The sequence below is a fragment of the Camponotus floridanus genome, unplaced genomic scaffold (genome assembly GCF_003227725.1).
Source record: "Camponotus floridanus strain SB8 unplaced genomic scaffold, Cflo_v7.5 scaffold3, whole genome shotgun sequence".
Taxonomy (NCBI): Eukaryota; Metazoa; Arthropoda; class Insecta; order Hymenoptera; family Formicidae; genus Camponotus; species Camponotus floridanus.
In genome coordinates, this window is record NW_020229436.1 from 1879036 (window position 1) to 1904326 (window position 25291).

Genomic DNA, 25291 nt, shown 5'->3' on the forward strand with positions numbered 1-25291 from the left:
TCTCTAAAATTAAATATTCTTTTTGATAAGATTACACTGGTCAACAAAAAAAATAATTTTAACTTTTTCCTCTTATAATTTTGCAGTTTTGGACTTATTTAAGTGCTGATTTCGAGTACGACAGTAGTGTTTTTTAACAGCTCTTGTTTTTTAATATTTTGAGACTACCCCCTTTAGACATCACGTGCAGTTTTTTTGAGTTTTACTCGACTCAAAATTATTATTTTTTTAACTTTATTTGTGGCAAATACATCTTTCAAAAATCGATCAATAATCGATATAATTGTAATATCTTATAAATAAAAAAAGTAGAGCTGATACAACTAAACTAGTATTTTTTTCGTAATCAGTGCCTTAGATACCTGTAATATAACCTGTAATATATGTTAAATGTCAGGAAAAAATTTGAGTGTTGACCAGTGTTATTAAAGATATAAGGAACAAATAAAATAATATTACATTGTATCTTCAAAGTTGCTCTTCAAGTTCTCACGTATAATAGTGAAACTTTGAATTTTACCGGTTCATTATTCCGTTCCTATTCCAATTCACGACTAAAACGTGCAAAGATGCGTGTTATCGTCCGCGGGGAGGTAAAGGAACGAAGGATTGAACCCGAGAGAAAGAAAGAGAGAGAGAATCTATGATGATGCGCGGTGTAGGCTCGTCTCGTAAAGGTGTCCTCGATGGTGCGATGAGAGTGCGCAGAATCCGGGGTAACGATTGCAGGCAGGAGAGCACCGGAGGCGGCCATAGCACGCAGGCAGGTAAGGCGAGGTAAGGCTCCCGATTTGGGTCACCGCGACCTCGTCCCAAAGGCCGGACTTGCTAGAGGTTACGACCTGCTTAAAGAGAGCCGGATCGATTCGACCGACCTCGTCGTCATCGCTTCCATCTCGCGATTCCGGATCGAAATGTCATTTGTCCGCAGCATCAGCTGGATGAGAGATACGTGTCTGTTTGCTGTGGGTATAAATATATATATATATATATATATATATATATATATATATTCTCTCTCTCTCAGAGATCGCGTGCCTTCTTATCTAAATGAATTTTTCATTTGATATCGCGTGCTCGAGCAAACAAAACCTGAAATCGGACGGTCGCACTATTAGCTTATTGAGAGAATTTTGCCTTATTTTTTTATTTATGTTGACACTGACGTATGATTTTTACATTACATTCTCATGATGATACGGTTGCAAGTGCCAAGTATCCATTTTTGCACATCACGTTCACGTCTGATATTACTACACCATCATCTGCATGATGAGAAGACTGAAGCAATTCTTTCGCAAGATTTGCAAAATCGAGAGAGAATGAAGAGGTGGCTTCTAAATTTGCAAACGTGAGCAAATTTAATATCGATATTTTCTCAATCTTTTCTGGATGATTTAAGGATATAAATCATCTTTATACAATAGTGACACAACGAAGGATATAAACGCATAAAAGAGCTTATTAGAAAAGACTTGCAAAGTTTGCGATTGCGAAAGTTACAGATCGAGCTTATGCAAGGATCTGATGCGGGAATTTCCACAAATCCTCAAAGTGTCCAACAAAAGCCCTACGTCCTCCGCTTCCCCTCTTTTATTCACTCTTTCTTTTCCTTGCGTGCAAAAAAAAGAAACGTGATGAACGATGCTGCGGGAAGAGGAGACGGAAAATGGAGGGAAAATTAATTCGAGATTTTCTAAGGCCGCGGGAGGCTCGTACCAAGATTGAGAACGTACGCTTAGCTAATCCCGCGGTCGCGAAGAACTTCCTGATCCCGTTTTCCTCGCGGATCAACGGATTCCCCCGAGCGCGCGATCCGTCGAAGTCTCCTCGTCGAGGTCTCCGCAATCTGGCTTCCTATTCCTACGGCCGGGATCGATTCCGCTTTTCGCCCGCAAACGCGAGATCCCGCGAATCTTGAAACGAGATACGTTTTGTGCGAAAAAAAATTATATACGCACTCTCAATTTTATATTATATATTATATTTTATATTTTATATTTTATATTATATGGAAGAATTTTTCAAAAAATTATTTATATCGAAGAGAGCTTTTATTAATAATATTAATTTTAAATTATAAATTAATATTAAAAATATTTAATAATAATAATAATAAATGTTTAATAATAAATTTAATTAATATTAAAAATATGAAAAATATTCAAAGAGAAGTTATTTTTATATCATATAACTATCACTTTCTAAATTATTTCTGCAAAGAAAGAAGTATATGTAACAAAAAAATGTCTTAATAGTTAAAAAAACGAAGCATTCTTTTGATACAAAAATTGCAATAATTAACTCAGTCGAGTTCCTCATCCGATTATCACATGCCGAACAAAAGATCGGAACTAATCATAATCGTTATATTCATCGCGAACAAAACGTTTCCCACGTAATTAGCACTTTCTCAATAATTCTTAACGCGCATTTAAATGTGTTTGATGATGTACAAGCGTTATATCCGCACGTCAAGCTATAGGTATAACGTTAATTGTCTGAATAAGAAAACAAAAGCCCATTATTCGTTTCATCAAGTAAGAAAGCATACGCGGTTATATCATCCTAGTGAGTAAAGCACATTTTACAAAACATTACAAATATCGTGCAACGTTTCATTTTCATCCACATTAATTTTTACAGAATATTTGCTTGCACGTTAACAATTTGACATTTTATAGAAATTATTTCTAGAAAAATACAAACGCGTGCATGCAAACGTTTTGAACCATTTTTCACCAGCTAATTTTTCATACGTCGCTTTATTGAACAGTAAAATATACAACGTAAACATACGTCAAGAAATTTAAAATTTAAAATCGAATAAAATTTAATTTTGCAATTAATTTTAAGCTCTGACAGGGGATAGAAGGATATATAAATACGTCGATTAAAGTGTCTTGTAAAATTGTTAATGGAAAATGTTGATGGAAAATAGATGGAATTTACATCGACAACGTTTCGTCCTAATATCGATATGTAACGAGAATGTTAATGGCAAATTAAAACAAATTCATTGGCAGCATAATTACAAAATAATCTTTCCTACGTCCAATCATAATCGAGTAATAAAGTACAAACGTTCGCGGGGCTATCACCGATATCGTAGGATTAACCGATGTCTGAATAACCAGATTTATGAATTAATATCGCGCATACGGACGGATATAATAGAACGAATACGACGGATAACAGTGTAATTAACTATCGGCGTTAGAATCGCCCTCTGACCGGCTTTTCTGCGGCGTAATTGCGAGCTGCGACCGGGGAATGCGGCCAATAAAATTAACATTATCCAGGTCGTATCTGCGTTTATGCGTGTCGAAATGATTCGATCTAGGCTTTTGCGCAATCGCTATACGTCTATGGCGCATCGCGAGATATCCAATTTCCAATTGCATTCTAATTGCAAACTTCACCGTATTACAAAATTATAATGCAATGTTATGTGATGCGTATCAAGTATGTCTCGAAATGGGAATGATGGAGTCGCGAGCGAAAATTACTCCTACACAGAAAAAAATAAGTGTCAAAACTTATATAGTTAAACTTAACGCGTTTCGCTATCCTCATATACTTAAACTATACTTATGTACTTAAACTAACATTGTTTCGTATATACGCAACAATTTATAATCTTCTTAGAAGGATTTAATAATTTTAAATTTCAACAATATTATAATCTTATTTTAATATTGTAATTGTCACCTCAAGAATATATAATTATTTAATTCTACTTTAAGAAAATTATAATCTTTGATTTAAAAATGTTATTTTCTATCTAACATTGTTTCTTTTCCATTCAAGAAAATTAAAACTTAAATCACAAGAATATATTTTTCTCGATTGAATTATATAAAATGGTTTCATTCAAGTAAGCAATTATTCAAGCAATTATATTTTTCTTTAATTAACGCAATATAATCTCATTTCAAGATTTCCATGTTAAAAATAAATATATTTTCAAAACAAGAATGTCCTTTTTTTCTGCGTAGGCGACGCAGAAATCGCTACTGTAATCCCTCTAAAAATTTGCGTCGGCGTTATTTCGCTCTTTCTCGACGCGAAATACTCTTCTCAAAATATAACGCTCTTTCAAACGTCCATTTTTAATTGTAATCGACGTCGCTGCGCATCGGTGTTAAAGAGCTCTGAAAGTTTGATGAACAGATATTACGGGCCATGCTCTTTCATGACACATTTAACGCTAAATATAGCCTGATTCTCTTTTCATGCTGACATCGATCGCGCTCTTCGTGTGCGAATAAAAATTTTAGAATTTGCATTAAAAGTTTTATAAGATTATAACTGCAAATAGTGGATATGTATGAATGCTTGCTTCATCAATGATATATTACTTTCAACATAAATCTGAAATATTCGCACTTCGAAACGAGACATCAAGCAATGGTTTCATTGAGAAAAATCACAGGGTCATGCAAATAAAACGTTCTTAAAAATCTAGAATTATATTAATCTTAATATGTGGATCTTTCAACTGAAGATATACAAGGGGAGCAAAGTTGTGTCGAATCGATTGTACACATGTGTTTTTTATACATCTTCGTCTTTTCTAATTCACCGTGAATCACGCGATGGGGTTACACACGTGAGGGGAAGAAGCAAGAGCGATCTATCGATTCGAGAGCGTTGTAGGCTCTCTTGACCCGAGACGAAGCGCGTTTTCACCGTGGTTAATGAAGTATCGCGTTAAACGGGAAACTCGATACACACCGTGTACAATCGCAGTGCAAGTTGTCTGAAATACGAGAAGTTTCTCGACAAGGGAGCCTACCGGAATCTCGCCAAATTTTCGCCATAAGCGAGACAAAAAATATATTAATTTCTTTCGTATGTATGTAATTAGCACACACATGTGCAAGAAAAATGAAATTATCATATGATATTTAATAATTCAAAAGGATATAACGTTTAGTAATTATGCAAAATAAATGTTTTAATTCTATGTGAATGCATGCGAGGCTGCCAAGCGCAATATGTTAATTATTTTCATATGTAATTATTAGATACTAATTGCATAAATATGCGTGGAAGTAATTGAAAGTAATTAAAATTGACTCCGATATATTTTACATACATACAATATCATACCGCGCGTGTAAAGAATATATTATATACTGGCTGTTTCTTAATAAGTGCGAAAAATTTTAGGAGATGATTCTTTTCAGATGGGTTTTTCATATAAACATTAAAAAGTTCTAATAAAAAATTGAATAGGGATTGCTAATTACAATACGAGAGGCTGAAAAAAATATTCATAATTAACCTTTTTACTAGTAGAAAATATCCACCTAATTTCATTTCTTTAACTTGTTCCAAAATTGAGAAAAAAAGTAAAAACTTAATTTTCACCCCTATTTTTGGAGGAGTGTAACTCCAGGGAGGAATGTAGGAGTATATGTTTATATGAAAAACCCTCCTTAATTTTCGACAAAAAATCAACTTCTAAAACTTTTTCGCTTATTAAGAAACATCCTGCATAAATGTAACCTTTTCATTGTATTATTTATCGCGCTATTAATCGAAGGGCAATTAATGTGTACACGAATATTATATCAGAAGTGAAAGTATTTCAAGAACGCCTAATAGATCGTAGCGCGAATTAATAATTAACTTTTACGGCATTCACGGTCGCGACGTGAAGCACGCGAATCACGTCGACGAGACACCGCCGGACACACACGTGTCAGACACACGCGGACGGTTGAGTTTTACCCCTGACACGGGCTGACGGGGTCGATAACGCCGCGTTTGCGCCGACCAGAGCGGAGGACGAGAATCCGGAGGAGGACGAGAGGGAGAGGTAGGTTCGAACAAATCAAAAGGGCATCGAGAGAATTCGAGAGCTCGCGACTCGCTCGTTCGCTCGCCTCGTGTTTCGGCTTCTGTTGAAATCTCCGTAACTCGACACCCCCTCCCGGAATGCCGAGCCTCAATAGAGCGACGGGATTGATGTCTCCCGAAAGAGCGTCCGTCTCGCGATTCTTCGGGATTTCGAAAACGCTGTACAAATTTCGCGAGGTTACTATCACTACTTAAATTTCAACAATATTATCTTATATTATATTATATTATATTATTGTCTTATTTTAATATTGTAATTGTCATCTTAAGAATATATAATTATTTAATTCTACTTTAAGAAAATTATAATCTTTGATTTAAGAATGTTATTTTCTATCTAACATTGTTTCTTTTCCATTCAAGAAAATTAAATCTTAAATCACAAGAATATATTTTTCTCGATTGAACTATATAAAATGGCTTTATTCAAGTAAGCAATTATTCAAGCAATTATATTTTTCTTTAATTAACGCAATCTCATTTCACGATTTCCATGTTAAAAATAAATATATTTTCAAAACAAGAATGTCTTTTTTTTCTGTGCAATTTCGCGTAGCGGATATTGTAAAATCATGTTAATCCTTTTAATTCCGCGGCTTCTTCTACTAGTTGCAGATGCGAATCACGCTTCGACGATCCGCTATGACAGATGATGTAAATTCCCAGCGATTCCTGATCTGCATTTCGCAACGAACACAGTTTGATTCCTATAATTTCGCGAGGCTTCCATGAAACACCTTTCGATTACATAGCGTAACAAAAGGGAGACATTACAACCGTAACCGTTACACGGAGACCATTATCTGATAGTGTTATTACATATCATTATGTACTGTTTTATCATCGCAACATGAGTGCTCAAGGCTATGTACGAAAAACACCGATAAATTATTCTAAGTTTATTTTCACAAGAGCAAAAACTTTCAAATATCGATCTTATATATAACACTAGATCTCAATATTGTCAATCAAAATAATTATACTTAAAAAAATTAATCTTTAAATTAAATTAAATAAGTAATTTTGAAATTCTTTATAATTATACTTCATATTGATACTTAAAAAAGTTAATCTTTAAATTAAATTAAATTACATTTAATTTAATTTAATTTAATAATACCATTTTTGAAGCATTTATAATTAAGTTTAACATTAATTTGTCGCATAATTAAAGCAGACGGGCCGACAGGATATCACCGCGATAGCATAAGGAATAGAGTCCTTGGATATCAATAAATCGTTCTTTTTTTATTCAAATATCGATCTGAATATCAATTAATAATATCAAGTTTTGTCCAATCAAACTATTTCTAGTTAAAGGAGTTAATTTTTAAATTACATTGGATAAAATACTTTTAAAATTCCTCGTAATTTGATTTGATAACTCGATTTGTCGCATGTCAATCATAGCATGAAGCAGACATCGGATAAGATACGGAGGACAAGGACGACGGAACCTAAGAACCATGTAACGATTACGGACGAAAGTTCGCGGTAACCGGGACGACCGCGAAATTAGCTCCGTCACCGCCATCCGTCATTCTTGCTATAGACCGAACAAATCGTCGTCGTCCCCCAACTCGTTCCAGGGATGAAACCGAATTCTCGACGAGAATTATTCGATTATACACCGTGCGTCCCCCGCGACATCGACGACGATTAATAATGTTGATACAGTCCCGTGTGTGCGATGTAGGTGTGCTTCACACGTTGCTAAAGATAAGTGGTGCAAAAGTGATCGTTAGAATTCATTCCGCGAAATTATGCATCGCTCTTCTGCAATTTTAATGAAGGATTGATAGAATCTTTATATATTTTTTCCCGCGCGTTGCCATTAATAATTTTTTTATTTTACGCTGGAATATATTACTTGGAGGCTACTAGAAAAGAAACTTATCTCTTAATCATAATTAAAAAGAGAGAGAGAAAATAAATTTTTTTCATCTTTAACGTCACAGCTACATAATTATAAAAGCTTATCATCCACCGTTAATTCCCGAGGACTCTTTTATATTTATATTTTTATATTTTTCTCGCTATAAAGTATCTTGGTAATATTAAATTTTCCTGGGAATTTTTTAACTAGAAAATAGGCCAGGAATTCTTAGGAATTCGTGAAGAAAGTTTTTTAGCGAACCCGTGAAACTATCTTATCCTATATATTCCGTGTCTAGGTGCGGTGAATAACGAATAAGCAGCGTGATCAACAAATGATGCATTGAAACGTTATTGCATCAGTTTGTTTCCTCATCGAGAACGACGACGTAGGTCTGTTCTCGTAATTCTGCTCGTTAACGTTTCGTGTATCGTAGAGTTATTGCGGAGAGCGGACACGCGATATCCGACGTGTAGGAGTCCTGCGCAATCTGGAGGATTCTACTTCGCGAAATGCACTGCGCGATAAACAGCGAAGAATCAGAATGATGAATGCGCGCGTCATTGTATGTATATAGCTTGCGGTTAATTTTCCTTGGTAAGAATAAGCGTTCAGTTTACCATCACCTACATCAGCATTCATCAGTTGAATGATTGATTCGAAAAGATATCAAAATTGCACTATATCGACCCAGAAAAAATATGAATATATCATAATAAATAATATTTGACTGAATGAAAAACATGCATATAAGAGAGAAAAATTGCAAATAAATGTGTACATATAAAAAGGCTCGCATAAATTATTACGCTACTCCCTCAGGACTAGACTTCTATTATTTAAAAAGATGCGCGTCATATCGATCGTTTTGACGTAACATTTATTAAAGTTAGGCCATTCGAAGCTTGCGCTGCAGATTAAAAGTAGCGTTTAGGTTTTATAGTGAAATGTGTATCGTAGATGCGACGATTCTGATCGAATCTTCCATATTCCACGATGATGCTATACCGATCACGTGCGCCTACGTGTCTCATTAATCCGCGGAGAGCGGCGTGTTCGCGAAACGTCAAACGTCAACTTGTTTCGCAAACATTTATTCATGCGCCGCGAGCAGAGACGTTGTCTGATCTTGGAGATCTTTTTCCACTGATACATATGAGCGTGAAATTTTAATCGACGAATAAAATTTAATTATTTATTCTATTCCTATGACTTATTTTTCATCCCTTCTTTAATCGATCATATTTTTATTTACGTCAAAAATGTAAAATTTGTTCATATTTTTAATAAAAATTGTCTTAACTTTTGACAATGTATCAAATGTTTCTATTTTCTTAATTGCTTGCATTATATGTGTGTTATATTGTAGAAATACACGAGTTTTAGTATCTAATGTTTGAGATCTTCAATTAGGGAACGCGTTAGAGAGAGTTCACGAGGTGCAAGAGCAAAATTACTTAAGCATCTGGTAATTGTTCGCGTGATTGCGAGGAAGATTGCAGACGAATCCGCTTTCGCAGATCTCCGACGACGACGTGTGAACGCTCTCGGTATCGTGAAACGAATCAAGCTCTCTTCGAGACTCTTTATCTCACGTCAATGGGATACTTACCGCTGTGCCTATCCTTTTGCGAGAGCACTAATTACGCATACATGCGCGAAGATGCGGCGAACACGTGGGTCTGACTGACGCAAGACGTTCATAATGCCGTCGAGTGTCTTTTCAAGTACGCAGTTACATGTTGTTAAGGTAATTAGTTAAGCAGCGCGATTATTACACACGCAAATCGCCTAACGTGTTCATTTACGCGATTTATTAAGAGATAGACGTTCGTTAACCCGTAAACCTGGATAAGTAGCAGTTGACAGAAGCCGCTCAGTTTTGAAATAAGAATTCCATATATTATTACAGTGTGGTGTTACAACAGCTATTGCTGTGGAAACGTGCAATTTCATATTTTTATATGTATAATAAATGCACTGCTTATTATTATAATTGACTTGTTGAATTGAAAGCAAACTAAAGACAGAGTGATTTATTCATAACGTAACTTCACATGCATAGTAAAAAATTCAATATTTCTGTGCAATAATTCATTCAATATTTCTGTATAAAAATTATGTTAGTTTAATTTTTTAATTTAATTAAAAAATTAAACTAACATAATTTTTTGTAAATTCTAGAAATTGAAGGATATCGAATTTAATTTAATTTATTTAGCTAATCTAATTCTTCCTTCTTTTTACTTTCAATTTTAATCGTCTTCTCGAGGGACAAATTTAATAATTTAAAATAATTTATTTAATTTAAAGCTTAAAAAAAAATCTTAATTATGCATGCTCGCAAAATTCTTTTCAATTTTAAAATTTGCCGAAGATTTTTTTTCAATGTATCTCTCGATTATAAATAGATTGAAATAAATATCTAAAATTTTGGTGCATTCGAAGATAAATTCGCGTTGTTTGCTCGCGTGCATCCTCGCATAAGCACAACGTTGCGCAGCGCGTTGCACATGTGAATTCACGTGGCGCAACGCGTTGTCGAAACATATTCGGCTATGCCTGAAGAAGCTGCTCGACTCCGCGATCGGGAGTCAAAGTCGCCGGCTCTCTTCGGTCGAACAAGTCTTGTCCAATGGATCGACTATGCGAGACGAACTCCCTTGGCGTGAACCGATTTGCGCTCACGATACGTTGCACATCTCGCTTTGCGTAACTCGGATTCGTAGCAGAGATGCGCATCCGAGCAGAAGAACAACGTTTATCATACTCGAATATAAATTAATCGAAATACAAATCACGTTTCTACTTTTTAATCACATTAAAATTTTTAAACAGTTATGTAATGCAAGAAATCTTCTTGCCAGAAGAAAAAACAAAGAGATTTTATTTATTAAATTGTTTGCTCTATTAAATAAAATTTCTATTAGCCTAAAGTCAAAGTAAAATTTAGTCGATTTTAAACGACACAGATTTTAAAGAAGAGCAACGTTTACTTTTTAAGCAAAATAAGATTTCCAAAAAATTATGCAACGCGATGTATAAAAAATCTTCTTGTATCGAATAAAATTTAGCCGATTTTAAATGATACAGATTTTAAAGAAGAGCAACGTTTACTTTTTAAGCAAAATGAGATTTCCCCAAAAATATGCAACGCGATATATAAAAAAATCTTCTTGGTAGAATAAAAAAGAAAGAGATTTTATTTAATGAATTATTTGCTCTGTGAAATAAAATTTCTATTAACGTAAAGCATCGAGTAAGATTTAACCGATATTAAACGACACGGATTTTCAAGTTCTATTAAATGGGAAACTAGAAAATTAGAGAGATTATTATTGAGTTAAGCAGGGTCTAATAATTGTTATATTGGCGAAGAAATGAATAATGCAGAAGAGCGATACTCACCCACTCAGCTTCTTTTTAATGTCCAACACACGCGAGTATAATGATACCTATAGTACTTATATACGTCGAACTTAAATGTCACAACAATTACGGATCATTAATTTCTGCACGAAACGCCATTTTCTAATAAACAGAAAATAGGAGTGTTTGAGGTACATTCTGTAAAAAATATTGTTTCCACGCGGTCAATTACGATACGGCAATTCAAAGTACATGCAGATTCGCGTCTCCATTGAAATCGTGATCATATTCTCGCAATCTTACTGCAATCTTAATCGCGTAATTTTCGTCGATTTCTATGTTTTTTGCGGAAACCTCATCGAAAAAAATTCTATTAAACATCTCATTGAATTTAAAAAAAAAAGTTATTGAGAGACTAGATTTATTAGAGAACAAAGATCCGCGGTTTGCGGAAAAAAGAAAGTTCCCATGCGCGATACCGTTGTTCGCTTTGGATCACCGAAACTATATCGACAATCTAAAAAAAGAATCTCCGCCGACGTTTCTGCCTGTTGAAACGATGTCATCTTTGGTCAAATATAGCCTCTATTCTGCGAATATGAGGTAAGTCGGGCTCGTAAGTTCTATCTATAGACGATTCGAAAGTACGGAGCACCTGATACATTATATCGACGTGGGGACGGACTTCGTGAAACATGCATGCGAGCTTCTCGATTCGTTACACTGACCTGGAATCGCGAGAAAGAAGAAACTCCGCTTCGAGGGATGATACAATTATTGCGCGCGACATGACCAGCATTAAAATATATGGTCCGATCATACGGGATATTCCGCTACTGAATATTTCTCTATCGTTACTGAACTCTTTGATCAATCTGGAATAAATTTTTTATCGATCAAAAAGGCCGGAAGGCTTCATTTTTATCGCAAGCTTTTGACATCCAAATGTTTTGTATAGTAATTAATTCTTCGAAAAGATTGCTTGTTTTTCAAAAATTTATTATTTCAAAAATTGACTTTGAATTAAATAGAAACGCCTCTCTATGAGAGTTAAACTCCCGATTTATATTTTACTTTGTCGTGATATTAAACATTTCGTACTATTATGAAACGTTGACGCAAAACTGTGGACATGCACATGTTTCCTCGTAAATAAACAGGGTATGTTTCTCTACTATAAGTTTCTCGTGCGAGAGAGACAGATGTTGCGGAAAACATTCTTCTTGACGCGGCGATAACACATATTCCTACATTTGTATCTTCTCGACTATCTCGTTATGCAAGAAAGTCCGCGAATGAATCATAAAATAAATAGAAGATATCTCAAACATCTCGCAAAACGACAAAAAATAATATATGGACGTAGCATTGAGTAACAAACTTCGCACTTATATATTTCCCGTAATACACACATACGCGAGTTTTAAATGATATAACAATGTTGAATAAAAGTATTAAACACTTAGCGTTAAGTTACTTAGCGTATTAAAACGAGCGAGATATTAAAGAATGTCGTTCTGGGAATTCGCACGTTTTTAAGGTGATTAAAGTTGAATGATCAAAAGATATTTCAATAAAGTATTTTTCTGATCCAAGAGATTCTAAAGAGAAAAGAGAAACAAGATAGAAATTATACAAATTATTCAAAGAGAGAATATAATTTTGTAAAATATTTTAATATCTCTCTGAGGATTAGCTTTTTAATTTTTAAGTTCATTCCTAACATTTTCTGCTACACTTTACATATATTAATATAATAAAAAATCTATTTAGATGCTATGATTTATGTGTGCTATGATTTTTAAAAACATTCTTTGAATATGATTTTGAACACACTTTTCCCCTTTTAGAGCGAGCGACTTTAAATCACGCGACCGAAAATGAAGGCAGCGACAAAATTCGATTGTTTAATCCGCATTTAATGACGCGCCGGGGCTAATCCCCGATTATCGAATATGAAAAACGACGTCGCGACGTTAAAGCGACGTTAAATTACGCGACAAATTATACGCAATTAAAAAAGTGCAGGAAATCGAAATTAAGTCTCGTGCTTATGATGTAATTTACAACGGAAGAAATATCGGAGATGCAAGATTTAAAATATGTCGCTGACTTTCTTGCCTCTACGAAACACATAGCACATATTATTATTATATAAAATTGCCTTTGTGGATTTTGATAAAAATTTCGTGCAATAATTTTGTCCGAATGAGTGATTTATCTCCGGGAAGTCCAAATCTTTGATATATTAGCGTCTTTCTCGCACTTCATATTTCAGATCATTGTCGGTCAAATAATTACATTCGTGACTACTACTGATGCGATTTCCCCGACGCGCATTTCTTTTCTAATTTGTTTTATTTCAAGTGGTATAACCACTTCCGGATACTTTCACGCAACGTCGCGCGGCGTCATCTCGAGTAATTAACGTAATTATTATTGTGCAACCTCGCGATACTTCACTGCGCGTTATAACGTAACGATTGTTATTACCCATCAAACCGAAGACTGTTATATAATTTTCAATTATAACCAGCAATTAATAATCTTCCCTTTGTAATTATAATTTGCAATCAACGCAAAATTACGTTCGTTTGATTACAATTTATAATTATTATTTGCACAAGGTGTGCACAAATATTTGTATATTTATCGACATATATTGATTCGTTTGCAGGCGACAGATTGGTGGCTAAATGACATGTACCTGTCCATCCCACTGGCTCTGCCGATCAACAGCAACCCCGGCGTGGCCGCGAAGCCGAAGAGATTTGCAAACCAGCAGGAAGCTGCGGTATTTCTCGCGCGATTTCTCTCCGAGCTGCTTAATTATCAGGAATTACTCGACAGGTAATGCTCCAATTCTCCAGCAGCTTTGTTCTTTCTCTCCGATGATCCAAGCTGAAGGAGTTCCTGAAACAAAATTTCCTTAGATATAGCGATGTTCAACTTCATTTTCAATGACATTTTCGATTCATCTTTGGTATGATTATTTTTCTGCAAACACTATTGTTTCATTTCAAATGATACATTCAGGATGATCGTTATTAAAATCGAAAAGAGCAACTTAAGATAATCGCGATTGACGCGAGAAAGCGACATGATGAGACGCGACGTGCCAATCGACTCATCGTCGTCGTCTTGTCGGGGACAAAAAGAAGCCGCACTGAAATCAATTTAGAGAGAGGGCGTACGTCTGCGAGGAAATCCGGACTGTAAGATCCATAGAAAGCGAGCATAAAGAGGAAAGGGAGTCGCGACGAGAATGAGCGGACGTTCCCGCTCCGCGTGCGGCTCAAAGGATCCACGGTATCCTGCATCCGGACGGGAATAAGCCGGGGCTGCGCGTAGAGAGTCCTTTCTTTCAAAAACTAACGCAAATTCGCGGGAGGCCGCCGTCGGTCTTCTTAATAGCCCGTCTCGTCTCGCGAAGAAGAGAAGATATGCGTTCTTGTGGAAATTGATCCTGTTCCTGTATGATTTCGGATTTTCCAAACTTCATTATTTTTATTAAGATATTAAGATTTTTACCATCGAAAATGTGCAAATGTCTCAATTAAATTTTTAATAATAATTAATATAAGAATATTTTAAATATTAATCAGTAATTTAATATTAGTAATTTAATATTAAAATATATTAAATAAAATAATTTAATAACATATAATATATTTTATTAACATATAATATTAAATATTAAGTTATTAATACTAATAATTAAGACTGATTTTCCTTCTGATTAAGAATTTCAAAATGAACAATATTTATATTTTTATGGATATTTTTACACGCTTCTGTTCTTCATATTTTCATTAAAAGGCTATTTTATCTCACTTATATATGACAAAGAGGAACGTGCAAAATAAAATACCGCGATGCAAAAAAAAATGAGCTTTAAACTTTGAATAGATCCGGATTGGAAGTTGAACGTGTGAAGTCCAAGGACGGTAAAACCATGCAACCGCTTTGCATGGCGCAGCATTATCAAATGTTTCGGATTTATCGACGACCCGGTGTGAACGTCGACGAGCAAATTATCCTGGATAGAGCGTCCTCCGGCGACCATATTATTGTCGCGCATCATAATCAGGTAACGACGTGAATCAAAGTTGAACAATGTTGTAATTAATGCGCGTGTAATCTCGCTCTTAGTGTTTCAAGAATTTCATTTATCGATTATATTATACTATTTCACGTTCATTTAGTTAAAAACTCAACTATTTAATTCGCAACATTGATGTAATATTTATAGAGGAATATGATATCAAGAACATAAATATGTATATTTTATGTGCGTGATACCACTTTGATCATTTTGTTCTAGTTTTATAGTGTGCCGGTAAGAGCGTCCGATCGAGGTCGCATCACCGAAGTCGAATTGGTCCAACAATTATTAAAGATCATGGAAACTAAGGCCGATCCCAGAACACCGCCCGTTGGAATTCTCACGACCGCGAAACGACCAGCCTGGGCGAAGGCGCGGGAGGAGCTGATAAAAAGTGCGTATAATATTTAATAATGTCGATTAGACACGATCACCCAATTCGTGAAGAGAACATACTTTAAGCTCTTTCTTTTTACTTAATAAATTTTAAAAGAACAGCGCAAAAAATTGTCAAAAATTCCAAAAACTTTGGCTATTATTTAATATTAAAATAAATTAATTGAAGCAAAATCTCTCATGTGACTTTTCAGTTTTTCAAGAAAAATAAGAGATCTTTTATTTCACAATTCCTTAATTTTCTTAATATATTGCTTTTACTATTTTTTATTTAATCTACAAGGAAAGTAAAACTTTATTAAATTATATACATGATATCTAATTTTTTTTATAAAAAATAAAATTAACTTAATCTCAATATCAGGTAATCAATTTAAATTCGCGAAAATTATTTTCTGTATTACGATTTATTCTCGTTTTAAAGAGGAACGTGATGATCCAGTTACCCAAAAAATATTAGCCCAGTTGTGTCTTTAGACGACCCTCGTTGCCACGTGTCTACCCTCTTGCCATAATTATCCACCCGCGTTCTCCGCTTCACCAATATTCGCAATATTCCCATTAACTCTCTAACCCGACCTTGCTCAACAGGAACCTACGACCTATCTATCTACCTACTCCTACAAATCGAATAAACGGCTGGCAATAACGAATTAAAGGCGACATGCATTGTGACATGATTAATTAACGGCGAGAAAATCGCGGATAGATAACGAAAGAGAGAGAGATTGTAGAGAAGTCTCGTTAAAGTAAAAATATTCTCCGAGTTTCCCGTGTTATGACAGATCTCGCCAGCGCAAATGTGCCGATGTTTCACACGATAACGCATACTAAAATTAATTAAACTATTTAAACTACGTTACGTAATTCCAGTTGTTGTCTTTCTCATTTCGCGATAAAAAAAGCGATTTTTGTTGTCTATATGTGTGAATATGTCACAGTAAAACTAATAAAAATTCTTAAAATATACCAATTATGGATGTGTATCTTAAATCAATTTCAAATTTAATTTGTGTGAAAAATCTCTCTAATTTTGAAATAAAAAAATATCATAGGAAAAAAATTGTTTTCCAAATATTTTTGAAAATAAATTGCAATTATTTCTATTATTTCTTTCCAGTTTGATTCCTATCGCAGCTGCAGTGTACCGTTACTTCATCATTACTACATACCTATGCTACACACATAAACATTATAACAGAACATAACAATGTTAGACTCGGTGCGAAAATCCCGATATCATTGTAGCTGATCATTATCGGAATTAACGAGAGACACTACAAACGACTTCTAGACGAGCGCAATCGTCACAATCTGGAGCTGTTGGAGCGCTGTCTATGCGTCGTTTGCATCGACGACGATGTGCTGCCAACCACGTTTAACAATCCCATGAAGAAGGAGGACCGATGGATTGGCGATCGAGATTACGCGAACGTGCTTCATCACGCTCTTCACGGCGGAGGGTCCCGACACTTGGGCGCGAATCGTTGGTTCGACAAGACCTTCCACGCTATTCTCGGCAAGGTATGTATACATTTAATTTAACGATCGAGTTTAAATAAACGTAATTAAATGCAATCATAACATTAATTAACGTACACAGAAAAAAAATAAGTGTCAAATCAAAACTTATATACTTAAACTAACGCGTTCATTGTTTCGTATGTACGCAACAATTTATAATCTCCTTAGAAGAATTTTAAATTTCAACAACATTATAGTCTTTAGTCTAGTTTAATATTGTAATTGTCATCTCAAGAATATATAATTATTTAATTCTACTATTTAATTCTACTATTTAATTCTACTATTTAATTCTATTATTTAATTCTTTAAAAAAATTATAATTTTTCATTTAAAAATGCTATTTTCCATCTAACATTGTTTCTTTTCCATTCAAGACAATTAAATTCCATTCAAGACAATTAAATCTTAAATCATAAGAATATATTTTTCTCGATTGAACTATATAAAATGACTTCATTCAAGTAAGCAATTATTCAAGCAATTATATTTTTCTTTAATTAACGTAATATAATTTAATTTCAAGATTTCGATGTTAAAATTATTATGTTAAATAATAATATTTTCAAAACAAGAATGTTCTTTTTTTCTGTGTATGCAACATTAGATCGACTTCAGATTCGATTACACGGGAAATCGAGCTGCTGATTAATGCAATACATTAACGCGCGCAAGGGTAAACGTGTGTTCGACCAGATGTAAACAGGAAATACGCAATGCGGCGCGAAATAATATACCCGGTACGCATAAAATAGCGCCACTCGCAATCCTTCGCGAATCCTCAATCAAATGCAGCTAACGACTCGCGGTGGATACTTATGTATTTTCCGCGGATGCAGATTCCCCTCGGTCAAATTGAACTTATCACTTTCACCGTTTCCAAGACTACCTTTCGATATGATTGGTGTCAGGGTTCACGGGCGAAATCGTTATTCGTGAATCTGCGACTTACGACACCGCGCTTTCATATCCTGTGCGATGAAATACCTTTTAATCCTTTCTTATCGCGATATTTGCTTGGGGAAAAATAGCGATATAATTCAACCCAATTTCATATTATGCTATTTGTGATGGAGTAATTAATTTGTCGTGCTAGAGATACGGTATTTATAGCTTCTGTGTCTATATTTCCAGTGTCTATATACATATGTATTTGCAATGATCAAATTGGGTCAAATGTAGGTTTGCAAATTGTATGAATTGTGTAAATTAATGTAAATGAGATAGTTTAATTTTTCATTTTAATCATGTATGTAGATATTATGTAGATATTATTTATTATTTATTAATGAAATCATATATTAATTTGTTAATATAATAATTGAAATAATATTATGTAATAATATCTATATACGTAAATGGAAATAGATGAATTATAAATTTTAATTATATATTTAATACATTTGTTTTTATATTATATATTTATTTAAATATAATTAGCATTTATATTTTTATTATTATATTATTAGCATTTTTATTTAAATATAATTAGCATTTTTTAAATCATTTTCTCATGGTTTACTTGAATTAGAATCTTATGTAATTTATATATTTCCAAATTAATTGACAATAATATTATTGTTTAATGAAAGTTATTCGTAGTTTCTAGCATTTAAAAAAGAGCTTTCAAATGAATCTCGTTATTTTAGTAATAGCTACTGGTCTATGATTTTTTCATACATCTTTACAACGCAGGATGGAATGTGGGGATTAACGTACGAGCATTCCGCTGGTGAGGCACCAGCCATCTTCAAAGCTTTCGAGGACTTGACCGAGAAAGTGGACTCTATGTCACCACCGGATGAGAATCTAGTACCCTCGCATCTTCCGGCGCCCGAGAAACTGGAATGGTGCCTCACCGAGCAAAGTCTGAACGACATCAGAGAAGCTATGATAAACTTTGATGCGTGAGTACTCGGAAGATCATACGAAGGCTTTATTTTTCTTTACAGCAAATCAAATTCGTGGAAAAAATTGTTAAAGAAAAATCGACTCTGAAAAATCTTTATTCTCTTATTTATAGCGCAATATATTGCGTAATTGATCGTCCTGTAAAAGAAAAGCTCCTGTGCCTAAATTTGTATCCACAATCAGAAATAATATTTTTATGTTTAGACTGGTTGAAGATTTGGATCTTTGTATTTTGTGGTTCGAAGATTATTCCAAAGACTTCATAAAATCATGCAGAGTTAGTCCCGATGCGTATATACAATTGGCGCTTCAGCTGACGTATTTCAGGTAAAATATCTAGAATTGATGGAATTGTCCTCTTTAAATTTAATTCATACTATTGAATTTTTTCCATCTTTTATTTTTTAATGACATTTTGATGGCAAAAATCTTTTATTTTTCTCTTCTATTATTATCATCAAACAATGAAAAATCTCTTGAGAATAATTCGATGAAGAATCAAAGCATCGACAAATTAAATTTCAAGCATTTGCTGATCTCATTGGAACGATCTTGTGATGTTTGCAGACTCCATGGGAAATTAGTGGCCACTTACGAGAGCGCTGGCATCCGAAGGTTCGCGTTAGGTCGAGTGGACTGCATCCGGGCAGCCAGTCCGGAAGCTCTCGCGTGGGCGAAGGCCATGTGTCAGGGTGATCCTCACGGTCAAACGAGTCAGTCCAACAATGCCGTTGACGGGAGTCCCAAAAGAGTTCAGTTCACCATTTACAGTGTAACTGAAACTTGGCATTTTTCTTATGCGATTCTCGTGTCGTGTAAAACACACAACTCGAGTAGACTCGACAGAGTTGCGACAAGGTCGAGCGGAATGCGTTTATTTATTTTACTTTTTAGCTTCGTTATTCTGCCTTATTCTGCCACGCTAATTGCATTTTATAAATAAATAAATTTTATTTATACATGAGTTATATATTATATATTTTGTATAATTTGTATATTTTGTATAATTTAATTTATAATAATATACAATAATTTATGAATAATTTTTTAATTAAGAAACCCATTTGGTTGCATAAAATAACGAAACCTTGTATACGTGCCGGTGATACAAAATTAAAAATAATGGATATTATAATGATTGAAAGTGTGCATTGCAAGAATTTTTTTTACAATTTAAAAGATTGCTAATTAAAAATGTTATTTGCAAAAATCTTTCATATTTTCAATCGGGAATCTCTTAAGTCGGTAATTTTCCAAATGTGCATTTTAATAATTATTGCAGAGCAATTTTATTTTCTAAAAAAATTTAAAGTAATTATGATCTCAAAAAGTAATTGTATACTCAAAAATATTGTTATTTATGTATATCACGATATATTTTTTGCAGTGCTATGAAAAGTTTCTCAATGGTTGGTCGCATTGTCCATTTGCATTGCCAATTGAATCTACTTACGAAAAGGTTTCGATTTATGGTGCTTTTCCGTTAAACGTATGTCCCTTGTCTTTCGTTATTAAAAATTACATATCTTTTTCATTCAGATTAGATTATTATTATTATTTACATTATATTTGTCGTCGTTAATTTCGTTAATTGATTATTTCAATGTAATATTTTTATAATTACACAATTTTCAATGCTTTGCTATTTATTATACACTATGTATATGTATATTAATCTATAATCTGCACGAAAATATTGGTGTGTGAAAGTGTTATATGTGAATTTTTGTGCTAAAAAATTTATATATATATATATATATATATATATATATATATATATATACGTCATTTATTTTGAGATCAAAAGCATATTGAGCAACTTATACTTTTTAATCATATTCATTTTTTTCTTTAAAAGTTTATGTTCTATTATACACAAAGATAAAAAGCATTAAAATAAGTTTTAATACAAGAAATCCAAAACAAAGAAGAAGATGCAATTACAAAAAACGGTATATTAAATAAAATTTATAATTTTGAGCAGCTGCGCCGGACGATAAACAAAAGAAAAAAATAAATACTCTAGAAAAAGGCAATCAATTAGACCTGGCCGCGATAGAGTTCAGTTTCATTTTTCCTTCGCGATGGAGTGTTTACACGATCCTCGAGAGACCCCGGGCAAGTTTCGCGAGGATATTCCGTTTGTTTCCCTTACACGAACCACCCTCGCTCGGAAAATACTGCGGCAACGAGCTGTTGTTTCTCATTTACCGTGCTCTGTTGTTTTCCCCTTTACAACACATCCCCGATGTGTTATCTCAGCCATTCCTTTTCCCCCCATCTTCATTTTTAGACTTCTCATAGCGAATGTTCGTTATCAAAACATTGCTTCAAACAAACGCATCTTTTTCGAGAAACAATCCATTAATTTATGATATCTTTTGCTTCATATCTTGGTTGATCGATAAACTTAATTATTTTATCAAAATATATATTTAATTATTTTTTCCATCTAATATAACTTATTTTAATTTAATTTGTGATATTAACTTTATCATTTTATTCATATATTAATATGTGATATTTTAAAAACGTTTATTTAACAATAAATGTCTATTGCTTTTATGTTCAATGTTGCTTTTTACTGTAACATTTCAAAAGCAGAAGGCTTATCACACACACAGTGTTGTCTCTATTACAAAATAATCACAAAAGAAATTCATTGTACAATTAAATCATAAAGGAGAGAAATTATTATTATTAGTTACGACAAGATTGGCTTACAATTCACTAAGTAATCCATAAATGAAATTTCTCGAATATCATAAAAGTAAATCAGCCATCTAATTCATATGATTAAAATAAAAAATGTAATAGTTCCTTCATAATTCCTCTCCGAATATTGTTGTTCGATATATTGCGAAAATCTTCGTCGAAAGAAGAATCGCAAAATCGATCGCTGGACTCAATTGAACGTTGCTTCCGGCTCGCTTCTCCAGGCGGAAAGGATCAAGGAGCTGTTTGACCTGGCGGTGCAAAGGCAGACCAAAGAGATGAATGACAACATATATGGTCAAGGTATCGACAACCACTTGATGGGCCTACGTTATGCGGCGAAGGAGGCCGGCGAGCCGATGTCGGAGCTCTTCACGGACGAGGCTTACGCGATCGTTAATCACTTCGCCCTCTCGACGTCACAGGTCAGTGATCAGGGACGATCCGAATCTCTTCGATCGAGTCTCCCGAATCCGTCATCGGCGTCGATCTCGCAAAATTCGCGACACTTTTGCCGTCCAATTTATATCACGATGTTTATATGCATCGCATATATTGCAAATTATTTATTATAATTAAAAATATACTTGCGTTATAAATGTATCTGAGAAGTTTCAATAGTATTGATTTCTTTGAAAGGATGACAGCTAGTGATAATTTAAAATCTGTCTATAGAATAGAATATTTTCTTTGCTTTTTAATTATCTGTTATTACGCCAATGCGGCTCCTAAAGACCGTTATTTAAAGTCGTCTGTCACGACGATAATATGAGTTAAGACCCGGACGTGTTACAAACACCTTTATATACAGGTAGTTAATGATTCGGACAGCTCGAGGTCGGCACGATCAGTTTGTTTAAGAAGAAGTGATGTAATTAATGTAGAGTTATGTGTATAAGATTCCAACGTGACATTTATTATCCTGCTATCGTGAGAGATATTTCTTTTAAAATATTCCATAAAATTTAAATCTTGCATTCCATTCACTTGAAATCTCTCGTGTTTTTCTAAAAATAAGATATCTTCTTTAGCTTCATAATAGCATCAAAAAATGTCTAAATGTTGACTTAAACAAATAGAATAGACTTGAACAAATTTCTCTTGCGCCGATATTAATAACATGATACCTTAAATGAAGAGAAGATCGATTTTACAGGTGACCACGAAGAATGACGTGATCGTCGGGTACGGACCGGTGGTGCCAGATGGTTACGGATGTGCTTACAACGTGAGGAAAAACGGCTTCATCTTCTCAGTCTCGGCCTTTCACAGCGATGGCCGGACCAGCGCGATGCAATTCGCGCAAACGCTGGAGCAGAGTCTGCGGGATATGGCGGCTATGATAAAGAATTCGAAGAAGTGATAGATGCTCGATTAACCTAGAGCTGCAAATACAACCTCCCGTCCGTCCTGACGGGGATGTAGAGGTGAGATAGAAGAGGGTGAGCTTCTCACGACTCACGAGGGTGGTTCAAAACGTATTGAACCTACGAGACGCATGTTGAATGACAGCCCACTTCTTGATGTCTTTTGACACGCTGTCGAAACATTCGAATCGGTTTTACAGCAGTAAACGGCATCTTTTTCTTATTTCCGTATCATCTTTGCGTCGTCAGACTTCAAAGCTGAGAAAATGGCAGTTTCATATAGATTTCGTACGATGAATTATTTGCATTTAACTATTCATTGTGAAGGAAACACGGGGAGCACGACTTTCAAAGCACCCTTGCACGCAGGAAATACTTGTCGTATAGATTTAAGAAATGCGAGCGTAGGCGTAGCGCAGAAAGATTTAGGAACTCGTTCCCGCACAATTCGTTAGATATATCGCTGGTTTGATATAATCCTTAGGGAGTATAAAAGAGGAAGGTAGATGAGCGTCGCCGAAGCGCGCAAACTCATTGAAAGCTGTCGTAATCCTTAAGGTACTCTTCGATCACATGGTCTAATACTAGAAGAACTTGTCTGTTTTTTAGAGGAGACTACATACAAAATATACACAAGCACGTGCGTGAACATCATTTCGCATCATTAGCGAATTGAAGATCCTTCAGCGGTAGCCGTCAAATACTAGACGAGTACGTTGTAGATCGTTTTAAAAACTCTAGTCCGCTCAAGGAGAGAGGAGTAAAGTTTCTTCGAGTGTTATGCCCGAGCGCTGGAAAAGTCGCTCTTCTGCCACGTTTCGTACTTTCAGGAGCTTATACTTTAAGAATACGTCGACACTCGTCCATCGATTTGCTGAGTGCAACAACTTTTCTCCGTCGAGCAAATAATGTTCCTACATCTTGAAATATGAATGATATCGCGTTTTTAATCTCTTTCCATCGCAAAATCGACTCTTCAAAGAAGAACTTTGGAAGTCATCTGAGAGCAAAGCTATCCGCACTATCATTCTATAGTGAAACGATTCGCTTTTCTCGTAAATTCATCGCGTCATTCGCATTCTTTCTCATAGATTGACCAAGTTACTGTTATTCTTTTTTAGAGATGCGATCCAATTTGCGAGATTTCGACGGTTGACTTGACATGAACGTTGACCTTATATCGCAGACGTAGCTTTCCAGCGCGCGGGGCTCGTCTACCGCAGGCAGGAACACTCTAAATGTGGCCAATCTCATCGTATGTTGGCGCCCGCACAGTAAACTCTTGTCCAATTCTTAGGTAGGTCGGCGGATCGCGCCGCTCGAGATTGTCAAGAGACGGGGTCGATCGTCGACGGTATAGCTCTATCTGTTGTCTCTATCGCGCTATTCTTCTACTTCCTACGATTTACAATCTAGATAGCCGATTACCTATACCTAGCCAGGGATTGAGACCGATATTGATATTGTAATTAACTACATCTACAACTATTGAAATTCAATGATAATTGCACGTGTAATTAATGTTGATATAATCGTAGTATATGTAATTAATATCTTGAGAGATATATAATAGTTATATATATATCTATGAGATAATCTCTCTTTTGTTGAGATTTCAGATTTCGTAATGTTAAAGATGTAAACAAAGATGATCTCATTGATGTATGCTATACCGGTCTCAAACCTTGGTATTAATATGTGCTGATCTCACGAATTGGAGGAAATAGATCTTACCAATTCTGCAATTTAGACAAATTTATCGCTCGACGCGATTTCTATGTTGATATTATTACGCTCGTATTAGGCCGCATTGATGATGATTTAATATGTATTATTGTTGAGTTAAGAAAGAGAGTCAAATAAAAGCTTAAATATCAAAACGATTTCTTAAAAATAGTATCTTAAAGATGTTTTATCTCGCATTTTTTAATAAGACGAAATTATTGCTCATTTAAATTCGAGTCATCTATGATTTCTTAATAATTAATAATGAAATATAAAAAAATTTTTAATTTTAAAACAAACAATAAAAATTTAATGTGTGGCTTTTTAGTCAAGAAAATGTTACATATATTTAAAAAGTAATAAGTTATACAATAAATATAATTGTTTCTTTCAATATTTTTAATAAAAAAAATTTAATCGAAATGAACTAAAAAA

The 25291-nt window shown here is 34.4% G+C and overlaps 2 protein-coding genes across 2 annotated transcripts; both read left to right on the forward strand.

Moving 5' to 3' along the window:
* The first annotated feature begins 646 nt into the window (after positions 1–646).
* On the forward strand, positions 647–19825 carry LOC105252134 (choline O-acetyltransferase). Its single transcript, XM_025410052.1, has 9 exons — positions 647–763; positions 13791–13963; positions 15023–15203; positions 15438–15612; positions 16909–17138; positions 18834–19045; positions 19254–19376; positions 19617–19762; positions 19821–19825. Exons 1-9 carry the CDS (start codon positions 647–649, stop codon positions 19823–19825), a joined length of 1362 nt encoding a protein of 453 aa, XP_025265837.1.
* Positions 19826–20435: 610 nt separating this feature from the next.
* LOC109610055 (choline O-acetyltransferase-like) lies at positions 20436–25090 on the forward strand. The gene is made up of 3 exons (XM_020027791.2): positions 20436–20508; positions 21989–22189; positions 22921–25090. The coding sequence occupies exons 2-3, from the start codon at positions 22043–22045 to the stop codon at positions 23125–23127; spliced, it is 354 nt and encodes a 117-aa protein (XP_019883350.1). The 5' UTR covers positions 20436–20508; positions 21989–22042; the 3' UTR covers positions 23128–25090.
* Positions 25091–25291: the final 201 nt, after the last annotated feature.

Coding starts and splice junctions, on each gene's coding strand:
- LOC109610055 (XM_020027791.2), top strand. CDS start 22,043: ATGAATGACAACATATATGGTCAAGGTATCGACAACCACTTGATGGGC. Junction 22,190..22,920: donor TCGCCCTCTCGACGTCACAG/GTCAGTGATCAG, acceptor TCGATTTTACAG/GTGACCACGAAGAATGACGT.
- LOC105252134 (XM_025410052.1), top strand. CDS start 647: ATGATGCGCGGTGTAGGCTCGTCTCGTAAAGGTGTCCTCGATGGTGCG. Junction 17,139..18,833: donor TCCACGCTATTCTCGGCAAG/GTATGTATACAT, acceptor TTTACAACGCAG/GATGGAATGTGGGGATTAAC. Junction 19,046..19,253: donor GCTATGATAAACTTTGATGC/GTGAGTACTCGG, acceptor TTTTATGTTTAG/ACTGGTTGAAGATTTGGATC.